The 22,430-nt window shown below is 46.6% G+C and overlaps 1 protein-coding gene across 2 annotated transcripts in view; it reads right to left on the reverse strand.

Moving 5' to 3' along the window:
- The window catches only part of ACOXL (acyl-CoA oxidase like), a 1,650,624-nt gene that overhangs the window by 901,604 nt on the left and 726,590 nt on the right, over positions 1 to 22,430 (reverse strand). For both annotated transcript variants that reach the window (XM_069606843.1, XM_069606844.1), the window contains one exon: positions 17,262 to 17,334. In XM_069606843.1, the coding sequence (XP_069462944.1) occupies positions 17,262 to 17,334 (73 nt within the window). The remainder of the gene's footprint in view (positions 1 to 17,261; positions 17,335 to 22,430) is intronic.

The raw sequence follows: 22,430 nt of genomic DNA on the forward strand, positions 1-22,430 counted from the left end.
ATTGGGTACGTCCCTTCAGGGTCTTCTCTAGGGTCTCTGTTGATGCGTTACCCCATCCTAGGAGTTGTATCTTGACATAGGGGTAGAGCCAGTTGTGCAATTTCTTTTGTGATGTGGGCCACCTGAGATGGGGCTCTCTTGTTGGAACGGGGGCCCTGATGTCCATGGGAGACCCCCTGACCACCATTACAGTCTCATGATCCAACTGAGGGGCTTCCTCACTCATTATCAGCCCTGAGGTGGGGCCCCTCGTGAGATCTCTGTTAAGGGGTTTGGCTGTCTGTGTCCTTTGAGTGATTAACTGACTGTGAATCTGGTTTCACGCAGGCTCCGTGGTAATTCTGTAGACTTTCTGAAGGATTACCATCATCGAGATGTGTGTCTATTTTAGGTTTTGATGACTGCACAGTTATTGAAACCTCTTCTGATAGTGAGTCATTTGGTTGGACAGGAAGGTTGATTTTATGCCTTCCATGTCGGAATTTGAGACCACAACTTGTTGCTGGTCTATGAAGATATTGTTCCAATGGATTTCTGTCAGGTCCGCCATGGAAGGGGGGGGGGCGACAAGTTATTTGGGCTTGAGAGCATTCCACTGCTCAACAGATCCTCATCTGAGGGGTCATCCCAGACTTTGCTGGTGGCCCCAGTCAATTCCTGAATTGAGGTTGGCGCACTGTGAGGGCCTGACGTCGCAAAGATTTCCTTTCCTTTTGAGTAGGATGGTAGGGGGGTGGCACTGTGCAGGGCAGGCGGTTTAAAGTGCCATTTTAATTTCCCCAAGTCAGCGATTGAGTGGCTTCTCTTTTTAAACGGCAGAAACACTGTTTGTTCGTTATTAGTTTTACCGCTGAGAACAGGGAGCCTTGGCAGGAGCACTGTTATGCGAGTCTTGACAAAATGTCTGGGCTTTTACCACTGTCAAGATTGAATCACTTGTCGCTTGGGGCCACCAGTCTTCCAGGCTTCCCGGCTTCTTTATCTGGGGGGCTCCTGCTTCGCCCAGCCTGTCTTAAAGGCCGGTCCGCCCTGTGTTACATCACATGTTATGTATTGCAGGAGTCAGGTAGGTGTACTATGAGCTCCGGGGGTTCTGGTGCTACCCGCTCGGGGGCTGATGCCGTTTGCTTGGTCTATGTCACTATTTTTGGGTAATGAGGGGCTGTGTATGGTGGTCCTCTGACTTTCTGCTGGAACAGAGGCAAACTCTGAAACAGGAGTCTTTGAGTTTAGACGTACCTGCCGCTGGGCGCGTTGTGTTCCTCTCTGATCCTGTTCCAGCTCCATGGATCACTACTTCACTTCTCCCCTCTTTCAGCTCATCAGCTCTCACTTCCATGAACATTCTACAAACACAAACAATCTGCGATGCTTCGCGTCCGGAGTGGGTGTTTTAAAGAAATGGGGAAGAAAAAGAGTTGGTGCACAATAGAGAGCAGAGGCAGACTCTCCAAGGACGGCCATTGACACGGGATACTCCTGCAGCTCTCCAACACTCTGCAAACATTCCGCTTTGGGATTAACATTTGTATGTTAACATCTCAGATGCTCCAACCATCTTCATGTCTGCTCTAGTTTTAAGCATTATGAATCAGATAAAAGAGAGCTGGTGCTCACAGGCATCTTTTTTGCTCCAATGCAAGCTTTTAAACACTGATGAATGCTAGAGGCACAGCTCCACCTCACTGATAAGGTACAACTAGGCCGAAACACGTGTCTGGGGATGCTGTTGACACTCTTGTTCAAAGGAGGTTTGCCATGCATTTCGGTGCTGAACTGCCCTTGTGGGCGGGACAAAGATTGAAGAGCAAGACCAAGCACCAGGGGTTAACAGCAGTTAAGAGCAATGAAGCAATTTTTCACCTTACCCAAAATGGCAAGGATAACAATGATCAAATCAAGACCCCATTAAGGGTCCAATGCAGGTCGATTCCAAGATGGCCACCGCGCTCTAAAGACGTGCACGAGAGTCCTCAGTCTCTAACAGAGAACCAATGCATGAAAGGAATGTCAAAAAGAAGCTATCTACCTGAAAGCTGAGTCGGATTGTCCCCACGGCAGCCTGGGATCAGGAAGTTCTACCACCGAAGGAGCAGCAAAGCCCCAGACTATGCAGGGTCATGCTCCTCTGCCTCCATAGAAGGAGTGTGTCACACTCAAACTAGGTTGTCTCCCCAGCTCCGGAGAAAAGCTCCCGCACTGCTGGCTCACTGCATCAGAGGTGATTTCACTCACTGCGGGGCATAGGAGGGCTCTGCGGGATTGCCAGAAATAGCGGGCGTGCCAACACGGGGGACCACCGCTTGTGCACTGGCTTTGACCTTTGTAGCTCGCCACAAGTAGAGCAATGCGACCTGGAGGCCTTGGATGGAAGCATGTATGTCTCTGCCCCCATACACAATATAGTTACAAGGGCCGCGACCTGGAAATGCAAAACCTCCCACCCCGATCCCTTCTGCATCTTGGCAAACCTCTTTAAAGTTGAAAAGTTACAGTAGGATCCCTTGACGGACATACTTTGCAGGATCAGTGGCCTCATATAACTTGGAAGGGCCTTGAATGGGCTGTATAATGTATCACAAGGCATGCTAAGAACTTACCCGTGCAAGTTGGAACCAAGCTAATAAGACTATAAACCCTTTGCTCTGGGCTCACTAAGTAGATTTCCCTTCCTGATTTTACACGGCGGGACCTGGCGAACTCCACGCCGTACACAGAACTATGCATATGCCAAGGGGTAGAAAAAGGCATACCCCGGCTGAGCTCACACAGGATCATCAAACACCAACCAACCTATTGCAAAAACGGTGGCCAAAAGGGCCAGAGTTATTCTTAGCTAAAAAACATCTGCAGTTAATCCTCCACCTGACCCAAGTAGGGGGGGGGGGGACCAGACATAGCTGTATCTAAATACGACTTCGCAAAAAGCTTTCAGGACTTTCAGGAAACATTCTCCTCATTTACACCTGAAATTAGGCAATCAATGTCTAACTTTAGCAAGGAGATATCCACCTTGGATGATCGGGTCTACATAAATGAGCAAGCAATCCATGAACTTGCACAGGAATCTAAACAAATGGACATAGCACTGGAAGAGCTGTCAAGGATTACACACAATCTGGAAATCCACTATGAAGATTTGGAAAATAGATCCAGACGTTTCAACATCCGAATTAAAAACTTCCCTGAAACAGTGACAAACCCGGACCTAAAAGATACTGTAACACATCTTTGCTGATCTAATCACGGAAGAAAAAGCTATTGATATTCCGCTAGACCGGGTTCACAGGACGGGCCCAAAAAGAACAGAACCCGAAGCTCGCTCTCGAGATATGCTGGCAGCCTGTGCCCTATATCCATAGAAAGAACAGATCCTCAGACAAGCAAGGAATGCAACATCAATAACTTACAATGGGACGAAAATCCAACTGTATCAAGATCTTTCGTAAACAACCCTTCAAAAACACGGAGACACCCAAGTGGTGGTCAAAACCCTACAGTCACGCGGGATCAAATGTAAATGGACTTTTCCATTCGGATTGGCTTTCTCTATAGATGGAAGACAACTTAGAATGCCTTCCCGAGATGCAGGGATCGCCCTTCTACAAATCGAAGAGGATACAGCTGGGGGCCCATCGGAGGGCAGAGACAGCTGCCCCATCAATCTAAACCTTGGGATTGGTCTACACTCGGTAGATCTGTGAGAAGAAAAAGGGGCACACAGAAAGATGACTAGAAAGCCCGCCTCAGAGGGCCAACTTCAAAAGCACCTTCATAGACATGGTAACGTGAAAACAACAGACTGAAAATAGGTATATCCAAGGTTAGCAGAGAAGGAGCACAACATCTTGGAATGTATCTGTTCAGGTAACCGATATGATATGATATGATATGATATATTTTATTTATATCGCGTCCATACACAAGTGTTTCAGAGCGCGACAAAGAAAGGGAGGGGAACAATGGAGGATAAAACGATCTTACTAAGCCCAGTGACATTGAGAACGCGCAAGTGCAGGGGAGGGGGAGGGGAAAGTGCAAGGGACAGGGGAGGAGTGGAAAGTGCTGAGCACGTGATCAAAACAACTAATAGTGCGGCCAGCAGGTGGTAAGGGCAAGAATAAGGCGCAGACAGCAGGTGTCTAATAAGTGCAGGAAGGGGACTGTAGGGTTGCAGATACAGAACCAATTGCAAGGGTTGCCAGGAGGCACTGCGGGTATGTGGCTGGGTGGGCAGGGAACTGGGCCCGAAATCAGAGGGGAGCCAGGTGCCCAGTGTCGAGGTAGACAGATCAGCAGGAGAGAGAAAGAGCAAAGGCAGAGGAAGGTCTTGAGGTGCTTCCAGAACCAAAGATGGTTCTCCTCAAGTTTCAGAGAGGCAGGGAGGCGGTTCCAGAGAGAGGCCCCAGCCGAAGAAAGAGATCTAGCCCCAACTCGTTGCTTGTAGAAGCGACTGACCCTGAGGGAGTTGGAGGTTGAGGAGCGAAGAGCTTGAGTAGGAACATTTTCCGAAGGGAGAGTTGAAGGTATTGCGGACTCAGGCCCAGAGGGCCTTGTGGACAATGCAAAGGGTTTTGAACTTCATCCTTGCAGCCTATGAAGAGATTTCAGGGCTGGAGAGATACAGTCCCAGGGCTTGAGGCCAAGGACAAATCTTGCAGTCCTGTTCTGGATGAGTTGCAGAGGGCGGAGGGTAGTTGCAGGCAGATTTAGAAAGAGGCTGTTGCAGTAGTCCAGCCTAGAGAGGACCAGAGCTCTAGATACAGTGAGCTTCTGGGGGAAGGAGAGGAAAGGAAGAATACCTCTGAGGAGGTGCAGTTGGTAATTTGACTTCTTAGAGACGTCAGAGATGTGTGGAGAAAAGGAAAGCGAGGAGTCGAAGATGACCCAGAGTCGCTTAGCCTCACAGGTGGGAGCAGGGAGAGGGCCAAGGTAGGCCGGCCAGAGAGGTACAGGAAAGGAAGGTGCAGGTCTGCCGATGAGGAGGATGTCTGTCTTACTGGAATTAAGGCAGAGGTTGTTGGTGGCACACCACTCCTGGATTGCAGACAGTCAGAGATGAGAGATGGAGAGGTGGTGGCATAGGGGAGCCTGAAGACGAGCCGAGTGTCATCGGCATCGCACTGAAAGTTGGAACAGAGAGCAGCAATGCGGTAGGCGAGGGGTGCCTACTATTGGTTGAAAAGCCAGGGAGAGAGGTTAGACCCTTGGGGAACACCAAAGAGAGTGGAATAGAAGAAAGGAAGGACCCAAGTTGGACCTGGGAGGGTCGGTTGCAGATGAAGGAGGTCAGCCAGGCCAGAGCCTGTTCAGTGATACCCAGGTTATCACGGAGGCGGTTGATCAGGATGGCATGGTTGACCGTGTCAAAGGCAGAAGAGAGATCCAGTAGGATGAGGACAGATGAGATATTAGAATCAAGGTTGGAGAGCAGGTCTTCACAGATGTTCAGGAGAGCAGTTTCCGTGCTTCTGGCTGCTCCGAAGCCAGACTGATGGTCATGGAGACAACCAACAGAATCAGTGTATAGATTGAGCTGGGAGATGGACAGCTTTTTCCAGAAGTTTGCCCAGGAAAAGGGTGATAGAGATCGGGCGATAGTTAGCCGGGCAGGAGGGGCCGGCATTGGCTTTCATGAGGAAAGGGTCCACAAGAGAGTAGTTCAGAGGGGAGGGGAAGGCTCCAGAGGCAAAGGAGTGGTTGCAGAAGTCGGCCAGAGCAGGAGTGAGGGTGTCAATATGGTCCTTGATGGTTTTGGACGAACAGGTAAGAACCTGTTTTGACGAGACTTTCATAGCTCAGACTTGTCTGGAAATCTCGTCAGGGGAAGGAAGAGAAAAAGGGAAGAGAGGCAGCTGCAGGGTGGCCAGAGTTAGCAGAGGGAGAAGAAAGAGGAGGAGAGGAGGAGAGGAGGAGAGGACGAGAGGGTGAGCAGGATGTCTTGGGTTTTAGAGATGAAATGAGAGGCTGGGGCCATGCAGAGGGCCTGAGAGGGGATAGGAGAGGTAGAGACTGCAGCAGGACTGGCCAGCTCCTTGCATATTTTAAAGAGTTCGGCCGAGTTGTTAGATGACGCAGAGACGCGGGTGTTAGGGAGAATTCTCTGTAAGGCTAATTTCCCAAACCTAGTGAGTCCCCCAGCAGCTTTGCTTGATTTTTGGGGTTTATTTTTTTCTCTCCTGCTAAGAGTGAGATTCTTTTACTCCCACTCTTAGACATGATTTGAGGTGTTCCTTTATCTTTCAATGTGTTTTATGTGCTATGGGGTCTTTTACTCCATAGGGTCTCATGTGTTTTTTGATGTGGGTTACACAGCACCCTGCGTGCCGTAATGCAGGAGTGTCGTAGCGACCCCCCAACATAGACTCCATACCCTGGGACTAACTACTGTCTCCCAGGGCATGTAAAGTCACCATTGGCTTTACTAGTCCCACATTATTAACAGAAACCAGTACAAACCATCATATTGTGGACGTACTGGTCGGGGCAATTTGATTGCCCCGGGGTCTGTTGTTCGAGGGGGCACGTCTCCGCCCCCCCCAATCGATTTTTGGCTTGTGGCAGTGGATACTACTTTTCATATTCGACCGCGAATATATCTCTATGGGATTTGCCCATTGTTCGAGGCTACCAACTTTAATTATTTAATTCTTATAGCCTCGAACATACCGCCGGTTTATTTATTTAATATTAATTCACCAGTTGGTATTTTTTGCCAGAACTCGATTCTAAAATGGCGTTTGTGTTCTCTTCTGTGACTCCAACCCAAGTTGAGCCCTTTGTTCCACTTTTTGGCAGGCTTCTCCACAGAAGCCTCCAAAAGTGGTGCCACTCTGTCTGGGTACCACAGAAGGTGTGGGAGGGGGTTTAGGCACCCTGGACTGAGTTACCTTGGTAACCCAAGTCGCACTCTTGTGTGATTGGCCCAAGTGGTGAGCCGGCCGGCTCACCACTTAGCATGTTTGATTGACAGCTAGGCTGAGTGAATGGGGGTGTGCTGTATAAAAGCAGGGCTTTGGGGACTGGAACTTCAGAAGTCGCCACAGGACCTAAGAATCCGAGGAGGGAGAAGCTGAGCCGACCTGCAACGACGACACCACCGGTGGAGCCCTGCAGAACCATCTCACCACTTTTCCTGACGAAAGAGGATATCTCCAGTCTGGAGAGTCTTCTTCCTTTGACTGGTGGGGATAACCAGTTTCGCCTTCTTTTCACTTTCCTGGAGCATCTCGTGACCGCCTTGCCCGTGCCAAGCACCCCGGCAACTGGAATACCACAGTTTACCAGTACCGCGAAGAGAAGGGTAGTGCCTTTTAACCGGAGAACTCCGCCACTGGTTTCTTCCCTGGCAGTGCAACGACCTTCATCCTTCCTCCACGGCGAGACCTCTTCTTCCTCTGGACAAATCACCGACTTGCACCTGCTGCCAGGAACAACTGCCCCCGCTGGAGCTTCCTTCACACTTAAGGTACTGTGTCCCGCCTGGTTTCCCTTGTGACAGATCGTTCGGGGTGACAGTAAAGCCTCGACTTTCTAACCTGGGCTAGCCTGGGACAACCTAGCTAACGTTTCCTGACTTTAATCTCATCCTTTTTGTGCGAACTATCTACAAGACTCTTTGGGCATAACCCCACTGTGTGAACCTGGACCCCTTCTGCTTGCTCTCTCCAAGAGTAGGCCTTGCAATTGACTTCCTTGCTCTCCAGTAGAACTCTGCCTATCCTGCTGTACTGTGGTTCTTTGAAAAAGTATTGAAACTTGTGTGCTTCTTTAACATTGCCTTTTTGCCTCCCTTTCTTTACAACTTATTAGAGTGTCAGCTTATGTTAAGCGCTCACCTCTGTCTGAAAATAAGTGGTGTTTCTCATTAAGACTTGTCTAATAAGTGAATAGGGTTGTATATATATGATAGTGACTGTGTGCTGAATTTACTTACCTCGTTTTTGCTAGTGTAAATCACAAGTGTGTTTTTAAATAAATAATTATATACTTTTACACCAAATCTATGGTCAGTGTTCGTTTGTGCTACTGTGTCTCTGTACCTATTGTGTATACTCTGCATACTGCCTAACTCTTCTTGAGGGAAGTCTGACTGCTCAGCCACAGCTACCAAGTGAATCTGTGTGGTACAGACTGCTACCAAGTGGATTTACTGCCAAACTAAACTTAAATCTTTTGCAGTGGTCCGTAAGGGAACTGCACAGGTTTCTGCCTAACAGCGGGGTTGGATGTGGGTTCTTTTTTAGTGCGGACAGAGAGACGTAATTGCCTTTGGAGCAGGCGGCAGGCCAGTTTGTCAGAGGATGTACCAGAAGTAAGCCATTTCCTCTCAGCCACCCTACACTTGCGTTTAAGGGTAACTAGGTCAGAGTCATACCAAGAGTTGCACTTGGCTTTGGGCTTCAGGTGGATCCTCATGACAGGGGCGAGAACATCGAGAGTACCAGAGATAGCAGAGTGGAGCTTGGAAAGGTCAGAGTAAGGATGAGAGTCAGCCAGGGATGTAGGAGGGTGAGAGAAAGTGGCAGCTAAATCCTCAACTGACATGCTTCATGGGCCGAATGAGCAAGAAGGTAGGTGGCAGTGCTGGAGTAGGGTTGGCTTGTGGGGTAGAGAGGAAGAGATGGGAGTAAAGGAGTCGGTGATAGCTCCAAGAAAGAGGAATGGTGAGGGCAGGTCAGAGGAGATGAGAGCATCCAAAGTGTTCCCTGCAGAGTGAGTCGGGCCAGAGGAAGAATAGAGAGAGTCACAGAGGTTTCAAAAGAGTAAAAAGGAGGGACAGGAAGCATCCAGGTGTATGTTGAGGTCTCCAAGGAGGAGGAGTTGAGTAGTGGAGGCCAGTAGGGAGGAGGAGAGGACAGCCCACTCAAAGAGTAAAGAGGAGGTTGGCCCAGGTGGCCGATAGATAGTAGAAATGGAGAGAGAGAGCGGCCAGGAGAGAGAGAAAGCCTACAGAAAAGGCATTCGAAAGAGGAGTAGGTCTGCAAAGGAATCACAGAGGCTATAATCCACTCCATGGAAGATCAAGGCTACTCCCCCACCAGGATAGTTTGATCTGGGCGCAGTGAGGACCTTGTAGCCATCAGGGAGGAGAGTGTCAAAGCTTGTGACAGAGCTGGCCATGGACCATGTCTCGGTGAGGCGGAGGATGTCGCTGTCTAGATCTTCTAGGAGGTGGCAGATGTCAGAGGAGTGTTTGACAGCTGAGCGAGAGTTGAGAGTGGCAATATGGAGAAGGTTGCTAGCCCTGAAAGACTTCCAGGAGTGGTAAAAATCCGAGGTACGGGGGAGAACAGATGGGGTTTTAGGATACCCTGCACTTCACTCTGGGGATGATGATGACTGACAGTTTCTACCCCAGGATACATTAGGTACACTGGTTAATCCCAGGGGACTTTTCAGGGGAGGGGACAGAGGGAAAGTGGGGTAAGGGGAGGAAATGCTACTTTGGGGGGGGCTGGGAATCATAGTGCACGCTTGGCTCTAACAAATTTAAGAAGACATCTACCAGCCTTGGGGAGGTCCTATCTATGTCCAGTTAATCAATTAATATAAGAGGCCTCAACACTCTTGCGAAACGTAGCAAGCTGGAGGTCTTCCTGGCACATTACCAACGGGACTTGGTGGCACTTCAGGAGACTCATATCCGTGACACGGATAGGCACAAACTGCATTTGCAGCACTACTCTATTGTCCTACTACCAAATGCTGAGGGGAAGGTAGCTGGCGTACTCATAGCAATTAGATACAGAGACCAATGTAAGGTAGTACATACTAAGGCTCACAAAGAGGGCCGCTATATATTTGTGATCCTGGTGGTTGGTTCATTGATGCCAACTATGGCTTCAATTTACTCTCCCAATACAGGCCAAGAGGGCTTCCTAAAATCAACTCTAACATCTAGAATCTTTGAGGGAGGGTGAAATAATACTTTTGGGAGATTTTAATATGGCATGGGACCCTATCAGGGATCGAAGTACAGTGTTACACTATTCCCAACCTCCCACTCTACTATTTTAAAGCAAACATTTGCACATCTGTCATTAATAGATGTCTGGTCGACTCTTAGAGGGCCCGATGAAGGATATACATTTTATTCACACGTGCATCGCTCCTTTTCGCGTATAGACTATGCTTGGGCCTCAATTCCACCCCTAGGCAATATCACCCAAATAATGCGTTATGCAATGACTTTATCAGACCATGCACCAATCTTGATAGAGTTGAATATACCATGGGTGAAAGACTGTGGGCATGGAGATTCCGGTCTGAGCTACTAGGCGACCAGGTAGTGAGAGATAAAATTGGAGAGAAGATACAGGAGTTCTTTGACCTTAGCCTAGCCGGGGAGACAGCTGTAAATGTGATCTGGGATGCCTACAAGGGAACTTTACAGGGAGTCCCGATAGCTGAAAATGCTACCAGGCTCAAACAAAAGCTAGCCCTAGAAATAGAATTAGTGGGCGACCTAAGACGCGCAATGGAAAAAATGGGCACAAACACAGGCCGTTTACACAAAAAGATTTCAGAACAGCGGCAGGTAAACTAAACTCATTCCAAACAAAAATATCGGACAAATCTCTGCTATGCCTCAAACAAAAGTACTATGAAAAGGCCAACAAGTCAGACCGGCTGTTAGCTAGACAACCCTGGTAGAAGGCTGCATCCCAGACTATAAAAAAAGATTTGTCCCCCTTCAGGGGAGGCGATTACTGAAACTTCCCATGTTACTTCACAACTTAAACATTCTATTCAAATCTATATCAGTCGGAAGCTCCCGACTGCAAGGAACTCATGGTGGCAACAGTAAAGACAGACACAAGTGATCACAGTTCATGGGTGTTTATTAAACTGGCTAGGAGTGTCTAGATTGGGATATCACGCTCTGCCCAATATTTATCAGATTCATCACATTATAAGCAGTGTGCAAAAGTCCAAGAATTATATAGGATTTATGAACAGAAATCTGTTTTTATTTTTCAAGAAAGTCAGCCGACACGTGTTTCGACCAACGTCATTTTCAAGGAAGTCATCCAGTATTCTGTGTAAATGGTCAATGTAGTAATACTCGATTATACTGGATGAGTCTTAATAGAGCCGTTCATCAGCAATATGTGTGCATTCTGAATTACATATCACTAATGCTGTTGTTGCTCCCCAATCCTTGATGTATTTGAATTCCTATTTCAAATGCTGTCATCAATTGAAAGCCTGTTGCTGAATACAGGTATCAGCCGTCATGTACCAGAGCCTTGCTGGTCGTCCGAGGGTTAAAGCCCAAAAACTGCAGGCGTGTGGCAAACAGTTTTTATTAAAGTGTATGCAGGTTGGAAAAACGCCTCATCTAAACCTAAATCTAAGATGGGAGCAAGCGTGGACCATCAAATGAAAATAAGGCAGTCCTTGTGGCATTGTGTCAAAATAAAGAAAACATATGCCAATTCCTTACGCTAAATACAACAGAGTGTGGAATAGCGTTTCAATAAAGGAAGAAGTGTTCACAAATAATATGTCAGGATGCTGTAGCTTGTGTCTCCCTTCCCCATGTTTTGAGCATGGGGTAAGGTGGGATCTTGGAGCACAGCACACACTTGAGCTTTCCCAGCACGAGTCGACAGTTCTGTCTCGATAGCCAAGTCTCTTTTACATCCAAAGTCTCTTGCCTTCGAGGGTCGAAAAAGCAACGAACAAAATAAGTTCAGTTCCTAATGTTCGTTGGGTGATTCTCTCGCCCCTGGGTCCCCCTCTTCCAGGCGCTGACCCTTCACAAATTAAATGAAAGCTCCTTTCAGTATCAGGGCCTTTGGTGGTAGGGTCTGCTGGTTCTGAGGGCCTGACAGATTTACAAAAACAAACAAAAGTTCCCTTCGGATTTCGCTGGAGGTGATTGCTCTTCACCCCTGGGTCCCTCTCTTCTGGGCACATGACCTTGTCCAATCTCAGCCTCTCTCCACCGGGTTCGCTATGGCTTTTCTCCTTCACGAATCTCAATGTCTTTTTAAACAGTTCCAGTGTTCCAGTTCAAGTGACATCACTCGGCCGGGTTCACCTTTGTCAACACACTGTTTCTTGGGACTTCAGACTTTGCCCCCTCGTCGTCGGCACAAGTCGAGTTCAACAACATTATCAAAAACAGTTATTTTCTCAATGAGCTTTGTCTGGTGACTTTCCACCCCTGGATCTCCCTCGGTCGGGCTCATACCCCAAATGCAATGCTTCTTGCTTACATAAATCTTCACCAACTTTCCATTAGCATCCCTCGGCCGGGTTCACTCTTGCTAATCTCCACGAAACACAGTTAATGTGCTATTTTTCAACATGCGGCATTCAATTCCCTTAGTTTTCACTACAGTTCTTAGGTCAAACGCTTTTGACTGTGCAGGGATTTTGCTTGACCTCCTGTATGACCACTTTGACCTTTCTTGGCCACTTTCCTATAGCCTTCTGGTATCTGTAGTTTTACTCAACATGGGATTGACCAGAGTCTCTCGAATTAGCACCCATGTGGTGCCGGTTCCCTCTGCAGCTGGCTTTCCCTTTTACAATTTACAGTTCTTAGAACTTTCTTCAAATGGCCATTTTGCGGCTTTCATTCAACACAGCTCAGTACTTATCGGTTTTCCCTTCAACTCACCGGCTGTGATGAAATCCTTGGCTTTCCTTGTATCTAGAGTCATAGCCGGTACCACGTTAGCAGGAGTTTCCCTTGCTCCTGCTCATCAGCATAGGCACGCTCCGTGTACCATCAACATCTGCTGCAACACACTTGGGCTATTGTCCTCGGTCTTACGGTTCCTTCTGCTGAGGTTTCGCGGTCTGCTTAGAAAAGGGCAAGGTCATGTCTCTCCTTGTTAGCCTCTCAATATTCACTGCCTTTCTCCTCCTCTTGAACTGCCGGGCATGGATAGCTGTCTCGTTGTGCGGTCTGCCTTACTTGTACTGTGCTCTCTTGCTCCACCTTTTATCCCTGTGGGGAAAGGAAAGGGCAGTCAGGTGTGTGTCATTTAGGTCAATTGCTTGACTCTGCCTGACCCTTGCGTCGGGACAGGTCAGGTAAACAGGTTTATTATTAGTCCTTTGTCCGTTACACTGTAAGAAAGGGTTCAGGTTAGAAAAAGAGAAAGGTAGAGTGTCTCTAAGTGTTTTGCGTGGTACGATGGGGAAAAAGTGTCATATGGAATTATAGCTTTTATACCAGGGGTTTTGATAAACTTATAAGGGTGAGATTGAAAGGATTTGTGAGACAGACAGGAATGACCGGGATTGTTATTGTGAACGCAACAGGAGGGATTATGGGAACAGTAGTATTTAGTCCATGTAGACGGGGCTGTCGGGAAATAACCAGAGGGATGTGGAAAAGGAGGATCAGGAGTATTCAGGTACATAACACAGAAACAGGGATTCTGGGATGTATACTTTTTGGGTGCAACCGGTTTTGGGACCTTAGAGAATTGGTTATGCACGGAAGGGTTGTTGGATCTGGGCGGGATAGTTAGAATGGGAGGAAGCGAGGCAGATGTATTATAACCCATAAAGATTTTAGGGATCTCGTCCTATTTTTCTTCCTCTCAGATGTCATACAGCATCTCACCTGGGGCGTTCTCCCAAGTATAACCCCGGGCTCCCCTACCCAGTTCATCCTCCCTCGCTGGTCCATCCCCAGGGTTGGGATCTGAGAGCGCCAGCCCTTTCCAGGCCACCTCAATAAGGGATTCTCAAGGTCCACTCTGGAGAATACCCTCAGGTTTCTCACATGACCCATTAGTTCAGAAGGCATACTTAGAGGCAGTCACTCTTCCCGAATTGGCGCAGGTAGATAGGGATCACTTGGAACTGGATATCACTCAGGAGGAAATTATAAGGGTTATACGCAATCTTTCACTGAACAAATCTTCAGGCCCTGCCAGATATCCAGCTTTATTTTATAAAACATGGCGCAATATTTTAGCTCCCAAACTAATGCAAATATATAATTCCTTTATGCAATCGGGTCGTATTTCTCCCACGATGGAGGAAGCAAAAATTGTATTATTCCCAAAACCCGTCAAGGACCGTGTAGCTGTGGGTCATACTGTCTGATATCTTTAATAAATGTGGATGCAAAAATGCATACTGAAGTATTAGCCAAGAGGACGGAGGATGTACTGCCTTCTTTAATACACGAGGACCAGTCTGGCTTAATAAACCAACATCAGACGCAGGCCAATATAAGAAGAACGTGCCATATCCTAGAGAAAGTCAAAATGAAAAATATTACAGCAGTCATTTCATATCTAGATGCTGAAAAAGCTTTCGGGTCGAATGCTCGTTCCTCTTTCTGACATTGGCAACAAAGGGGTTTTGGCCAAAATTCAAAGATAAAATAAAGGCTAATTACGTACAACCTACCGCAAGACTATTACTTAATGGCCACTTATCTCATCCCATTTCCCTCCAACCTGGGACAAAACAAGAGTTTCCTCTGTCGCCACTTCTTTATGTACTGCATTTGGAGCCACTTCTTGCCAAGATCAGACCGACAGATGACATTCATGGGATAGGCTTCGCAGGTATCCCACATAAAATTATGGCATACACAGACTATATACTGCTTCTAGCCTCCAACCCCTCGATAACACTACAACCAGCAGTATACGAACTGGAAAAGTTTGGGACAGTTGCAGGTCTAAAGATAAATATAACCAAAACAGAAATCTTAAACCTATCCCTTCCTGCTAACAATATGCAACTTCTACAATCACAGACTCGATTTGGTTGGGCTCAAGAAGGGACTAAACTGCTTGGAGTGACCATGACCCTCACTTTGGAAGGGCAATATGAGGCTAACTATCCCGCACTATTAAAACAAATTAAAGGTCAATTGTCAAAATGGGGACAGTTGTCGGTTTCTTGGTAGGTAGAATGAACTCAGTAAAAATGGTCACCCTACCCAAAGCTCTTTACAAGTTCCAAGCACTATCATCCCGGGTCCCTGCATCCTTTTTTCAGAAGCTACACAGGGCGATTTCCAAATTCATATGGAATAATCAGACCCCACGATTAGCCTCCTAGCTTCTTCACAGGGCTTGTGGCGTCCTTTCAAGGCAGACGGCCCAAAGCTGAGGAGAGTGTTTGCAGGCAATGGCCTTGTCCTTTGTTCAGAGACTCTCTGGCACTTCCCACCTAGAATGCTTGCTGGCAGAACCTAGCAGGGCATGCTGTGTGCTGGCTGGGTACCGTTCTGGAGACGCTAGACATGTCCTCTGAGTCCGGTATCTCCCTCTGTTCCCTGTGAGATGTTAAGGGGAGGGATCTTGCTTCCCTCTTGGAAATCCTGGCCTTCCTTCACTGGCGGAAGATATAAAGCAGACTGTACCTTCAGCCAAGGTCCAAATGAGTCCTTCTTGCACCTTTCAAAGTCGGATGAGCTGCTAAGTGAGGGGCACAGCCCTCTTTTAAAGTCAAATGGGCCTCAGTGATTGGTGCAGGCTAAACCTACCTTAAGGAACCAAACCTGGGTCCCCACCAACAATCTTCTGTTATGCGTGAGGTCAGGACCAGAGTTCTTTGAATCAGGAAAGTAAGAGGTGACAAAGTACTCCTAAGTCCCACCCATCTTCCTGTCTGTTGTAGATCAAAGTGTTTCTCTGGTTAACAGAGCCCTATGTGGCTCTTGATCAAAGCGCAGGTCTCCCTTGAAGTTTATGGTGAGAACAGGCTTCCTGTCTCCCTAAAATCAAATACTCCCTCCCCCCCTCTGAAAGGGGTCCACTCTGGAGGGGTTGCCTACAGTAAATAGTGGACCCCGACATGCCATTCACTGTCCTTCATATAGAGGGCTGGGAAGGGAACTAGCTTCAAGTTGACACATTACATATCAAAGAGGTGTTAGTTTTCCTGCCCATTGTTAAGTTCTGTGACCAAGCCTATTTGAAGGCCTGCTTCGATTAACTCATCAGTATGCACTGCCACCACACAGAACATAGACAATAGCACAGGGCCGATCCATGGAGCCTTTGATATTTAATTAGGCTGGCCATGGGAGGAGGAAGGTGTTGCCCTTCTCCTCTGGATGTTTTCGTGCACCCCTCAGTGTCACCTGTCAAATAAATGTGAGAGGGAGGACTGTGCCTGTAGGCTGTCTCGCCCAGAGTACACTGGACTATTTGTTTGTTGTGCGGCGAGCATTAGAAAATGTGTGCGGATTAGCCCCACACATTCAGAGGTTGATCTCCATCATTCATTTTAATATCTAAAAAATCAAAAAAGCCCAGGCGAGCGCACACTCCCCGTACAGATGGTTGAATTCTTTACACATTAATTTTAAATACGGAGCATGAAATATAATTAATTGCATGTGCTTCAATGCACATGTGGCGTGAAGAAAATATTTTCTTACTCTCAGGTTGGCTTTTCACTGTAAATTGAATAAAAAACATAAAACACCACCTCAGATGAATGTCACATTTGGGGTTATGTTTGGAGAATGCAACTGACTTCAAGGAATAATTTGAAAAGCACAAAAGTATTGTAAACATTATAGATTACGGTCGCATAACAATTATTTTATTAAGATCATGGTGTTTGATGTGGGCCAATGCACTCAAACATATAGGATTACTGAGTCAGGATTGCCTCAGTTTTAAGGTTTCCAGATTTTGCTGTTCCTCCATATTGAAGAGATCTTTCTCCGTGCTATATTGGATTACTGTTCCAATTTGCTGGTGCCAAAATTCTCATCATCTCCCCTTCAAGAAAAAAGTTGAAATGTGGCTTTGTTTAACTAGCTGCCTTGGACCTGTTTTTCCCTTCTGACCTTGTATGTCACGGTGCAAGGTACTGTAACGCCCACCTGATCAGCTCAATTGTGTTTTTATGCACATAGCTACTATGCAGTGCCCACTGGGTGGGAGAACTTTTTGATTCACATTCAACCTGTATACATTTTTTAATAAATAAGAACTGGATGGACATGCACAATTACGTGAACAATACACTGTACATTTTCATAAGTATAAAAAGCGTTTGTGTGACAATGTATGGTTGACACAAAAGGCCATTGAGCATCCCAAAGGAGTACCAATAAAAGTTCATGTGTGATCTGATCAGTGAAGGCAAACGTATCATGTGTATGTTTTGTAATACCATTACATTTGAGCCTCAAGTTTGGCGTTATTTTGTTCTAAGCATAATATCATTTTTACTTGACAGTTTTTTATTAAATGTCAGCAAACTAGGTGTTACTCGAAGCATATATTATAAAGGGTTAAAAATGTACTTACCTATCCAGAAGATTTTGTCTTGGAATTCGAACACTGTCAAATCGTAAAATTCCATTGTCAACACCATGCAAACCTAGAGTAAAAACAATCATGATAAGACAAATACTGCAAATCATGTTTTTTCAAATATTCTTCATTATCACAATATAAACAGTACAGTGAAGAATATGCCATTTCAACTAACAATTCACACATGCCACAGGACCACCCATTTGCCATCCCTAGAAGTTCACCTTCAGTTCAGGACAACAGAGCAATGCATTGTGGGTATACATTTTAGATCAAATGCATGCATTTTGCTATAGAAAATTATAATAAATAATATAAGTAGTAGTAAAGAGTGTACTCTTTACAATTCAGATTTCATGACGACTGGGGATCTTGTGGAGAGTTTTAATTAATATGTTTTGACAAGTGCATGGAGATATTGGCGATCTCCAGATGTTGGTGATCTTGTGAATTTGTTTCAGTTTTAAGTGAAATTTAACAGAAAAAGGCTGCAACCTTGTAATGAAGACCCATTGCAGTATTACAAAATGATTTAGCACCAAATATTTCTGTTCGAAGTTGAGAGAATCCAGCATACTTAACTAAAAGAAAAAACACCTATGTTAATTATGGGTTGTCAAGCATCATAGCTAAATATACTGTTGGGAACTCCACCAGTGCCTTCCATCAGAGGAGGGGGCGGTAAAAAGACGAGCTGGATACAGTAAGGTGGTGGCAGACAAATAGACCAGCAAGAGGCAGGACTGTGGACTGGAGTGTGGTGGGGTTTTAGAAAAAAGGGGAGGTATAGGTTTGCAAAAGCAAGTGGTACTGTGTTGTGATTGTGCGTGCAAGGTGGGTGGGAGAGAGAGGTAGTGGAGAGAGTGAGTGGAAAGGGATTGTGAGAGTGAAAGGAGGGTGACTGAATAGAAGGTGGGGTGGAGTAGAAGTGTGGAGAGCATTAGCAGTATGGAGAGGGAAGAGTAGTAGAAGGTGTGGAGAAGGGGTAATAGTAGATCAGAGTGGAGAGAGTGGTAAGAGGGAGAGTAGGAGGGAGTAACATCAGAGGGTGGGGTAGTGGATAGAAGGAGAGGAAGACACCGGAGGATAAGGTGGAAGTGCTAGGAGAGAAGGAGGGGAGGAGTTGGAAGAAGGAATGTAGCGGGAGGAGAGTAGAAGAGCAGTGGAAGATGGGGAAAGGAACATCAGGGTGTTATAGGAAGACTGTCATTAGCACCCTGTCAAAGCACCCTGTCAAAAATCTGAATAAAAACCCATGACCCATCTCTGGAGGTTGCCGCCTTCTTTAGGCCATCTGTGACGCAGAGCTGGATTAATCTAGGGTTGTCTTGCTCATTCTAATCATTAACCACTGTTTTCATGTTTTGCTTTTCTACTTAGACAGAAGTAGTGTTGGCAAACTGCCGAAGCATCAGTTCCACTCATTAAGTACAGCCTGGAGTCTAACACCTTACTTCCTATTAGAAGCGCATAACCTATGATCTGCCAGTGCAATGGTATGTAGATCAGTCAAAACTGAACTCGAAGCGCAACAGAAAGGACAGATTCCTGATCCTAAATTAGATTCCCTTCTTATATCCAGAAACCTTTTGTCGAAACTGTGTATTCTATGTCATTACAGCAGACAAAATGCAAGCTGGTCTTAGTCATGCAAACAGCCAGCAGTAGTGTTAGTAAGGTGCTCCATTTGGGACACACTTTTTCACTGCTAGGGAATAAACCCAGGTTCATGGTATTATCTCAGAGCATTAATGATTCCGAAACATGCTGGGAAGCCTGATGTACCAAGCAAAAGACAAGTAGGCTAGTAGTTGGGTGAAGACATCTCATTTTAGGATAGGGTAGAGATGATTCCGAAAGGTTTGGGCACCTTCCAAATTGACATTAATAAAATGACAGAAGAAAAATTATAGACAAGGTATTTTGAGTGATTGAGAAATATTATCTCTAGCACTTTTGTCATATGGTGCTCACTGTCGAGTTACTGCAAGTGGAGTGGGAATGCCCAGACAAGAACTTCTTGTGCACTGGGCCTACAGCAAGCCTCAAATTTAGTGCTGTGAAATAGACATTTCATCTTCGAAAATCTTTCTTGTCTAGTTTAAAAACTGGAAAGCTGGTAAGTACACTGGACACAAATAGGCAAGAACAGAGAAGATCTGTTCCCTGGACATTTTATATGTTTATCCCACAGGGGAGAGTCACTTGCAAATGTTAATACTCCACTGTAAGGCAGCAGCTCCCTCAAAGCAATTGTTACCTTTTCTCCCTCCACTCAATCTACAGAACTGGAGGATGATGTGTCTGCATAGGACTGTCCCAGCAATAGGGTGCTGGCAATCATACCAACTGATCCAATATGAAGGCACAGACATTCTTTTGACCAAAGGGTGTTGTGACAGGTTCGGTAACCTAGCCCTGTCAAGAAGGAATGAAGACCCCTCTCAGCCGGAGCTGAAAGCCGTACCAGGTTAGAAGCAAGGGCCAGTCCTACTGCAGTGGCTGTTGGGAGGTCCCCAGTGCCCGTCCCTTCGTTATGTACCAGTGTGCTTGTCACTAGTACCCCTGTTAATCATACCATGCCTCTGTTGCAAGATGATGGCCAGTTTTACCTGGTTGTTTTAGGAAACCATGAATACCAGCATCCCCAGTTTTCAGCCGACAAGGGAGCGACTCACGGGAACCTCCAGAGAAACGGCATACCAGCACACCTTAACCAGCCGAAAAATTAGGAGAAACCACTATACGACACTGCACAGCCGACCACAACAAGTGTCAACGTGGATGCGAAAGGCTACAAGCTGCTCCATGACTAAACAATGTTCAACTGTAACAGAGCCACGGAACGGCTTTCTGCCAAAGACTACAATCCCACAAACCTCCGGAACTCTTACATGAACCGGAAAATTTACTACAGCGGACTGCCATTGACAAAATTTGGTGGGCTCGCTCACGACAAATGAGAGGGGTCTAGACGTCCTTATATGTATTTTGATGATTGCACCACCTCCCAGGAGAGAAAGTCAGGGATTAATTAGAACCAGAAGGGAAAAAAGGGGGAGGTTAAAAGGGGGCAGGAAACAGAAAGGTCTTGGTTGTTCGGGTAAGGTTAGAGGAGGTCGAGATGGATCAAGTGACCAGAAAAATGGACTATGTAAAGGAGCATGGAGGCAGTGTTACGCTCACCTGGTTCCCACAGGGGCGTCGATCGGACCCGGACAGCTGCGGTCTCCACCAACGTGATGCGTTGTGCCGAGATGACTGGTCGGACTGGCCCGCCTAATCTCGTCTGCTTGACCCGTAGAAGTATTCTCCTGCAAGTGGAGAAAGGGATTTAGCCACCTGTGGATTTTAGTGATGGCCCCTTCCCACTGTTCTCGTTCTCCCCACTTGTCACCTCCGATATCCCCTTTTAGTAACCTCACCTTATGTTTTTAAATGATGAGCTCTCCATCCTGCGTGGCATGCAGGGGCGCGTAGATACCAGTTACTTCACTGGTTTGAAGGTACTGGAGGAGTTCCGGAGGAATATTGACTCCGGGGTTTATAAAGTTCAAAGAGTTCAATATGTCCGATGTTCACTCTTGTTCCATTCCCTTGTTGAATTGCAGCTGGTCCAAAAGAATATTGCCTGGAGGCAGCTGATGGCGTTCAGGTAAGAGTCTGTATTACCTAACACTGTCCGGTAAAAGTTTCATGAGTTTAACTTGTTGTTTTCTCTCCCTTTATAGGTGTGGCATAGGAAGTTGAGGCGTATTAAAGGGTACTGCCTCGGGTGGTAAATTAGGTAAGCCTATGGTGGTAAGAGATTGTATTTGTCAGCTCTTTTGGCTCACCTTGTTATTTCTTTTGTTTTCCCCCAGGTGCTGGAGTTCGACGAAGAAAATGATGGAGGCAGCGCCAAGTGGAAAGATGCTGTGGACTGGTGAGTATGACGCGGCGCTGCTGCTGGCGATGCGACGCGTGCTGGAATAATGTCCTTTCCAGGCTCGGAGACGTGCTGGATCCGGAATCAGGTAAGGAATTAAAATAAGGTCTGTGATCTAACCTTTTCTCCTTCTTTCCCCTTTTTCTAGGAGCTCCGGATTTGAGGCAGGCGTGGCAGAAGACTGGATACCGACTTGCAGGCACGGTGAGCGTTACGCTGCAGGATGCAGAATAACACGAAGCGTGTGCTGCTGTTCGGGCGTGGTTTAAATAGCCTCCAAAGTAGTTCCAGGTAAGAAGTTCCCCAGAACCACACCCAAGTAAAAAATAGTCCCTGTAATAAAATAGTCCCATCCAGGCCTCACGTTGGCTTGGATTAATTTGCAGCATGGTCTGCATGAGGTAAGCAATGTCTACGAGCCTGGCGCCTATGGCGCCAGGACTGATTTCTAAGATGAGCCAGGCGCTGAAGGCACCAGGACTGAACCCAAACAGCCCCCAGCCGGGGCTGCTGGGGTTTTAACAAGTATCTGGATGCCTGCTCCCGGAGCTGATGGACTCGATCCGGATGCCCAGGGTAGGCATCATGACAGCACTCCCCGCCAATGCCCCTCCTAAAGTTGTTCTTCCCCTTGGCCCTGGCTTGTCTGGGAAGTTCCGATGGAATTTTTTCACTAACCGAGGAGCATGAACGTGGTCACTAGGTTCCCATGACCTTTCTTGTGGTCTGTAACCCTTCCAGTTGATTAAATAAAAAAGTCTTGATTTAACCATTTTAGAGTCCAGGATGTTTTTTACCTCGAATTCAGGTTCTCCATCTATCAGGATGGGGTAAGGTGGTTTGGTTAATCTTGTCCCGGGTTGAACTGGTTTTAGAAGTGAAACATGAAAGACAGGATGAATTCGCATATTAGAGGGTAATTCTAATTTGACGGCCACCGGGTTGATAATGGCCATAATGGTGTAAGGTCCCAAATATCTAGGTATGTGTCTTGTAGCCAGCCAAACTTGATCTCCAAACTAATATGGTGGAGTCTCACTTCTATGTTGATCAGCATTTTTCTTGTATTTTTCTTTTGCTTGTTTCAAATGTTCTGTTGCCTCCTTAAAGGCTTGTGTAATAGTAGCATGCAGATGGGTCACTGCCGGCATTTCTAAGTGCTGGGGTGAATCGAGTTCTGAGGTTCGAGGATGATGTCTATATATGGTATAAAAGGGGCTTTGTCCGGTTCC

The sequence above is a fragment of the Ambystoma mexicanum genome, chromosome 4p (assembly GCF_040938575.1).
Source record: "Ambystoma mexicanum isolate Mex_15411 chromosome 4p, UKY_AmexF1_1, whole genome shotgun sequence".
NCBI lineage: Eukaryota > Metazoa > Chordata > Amphibia > Caudata > Ambystomatidae > Ambystoma > Ambystoma mexicanum.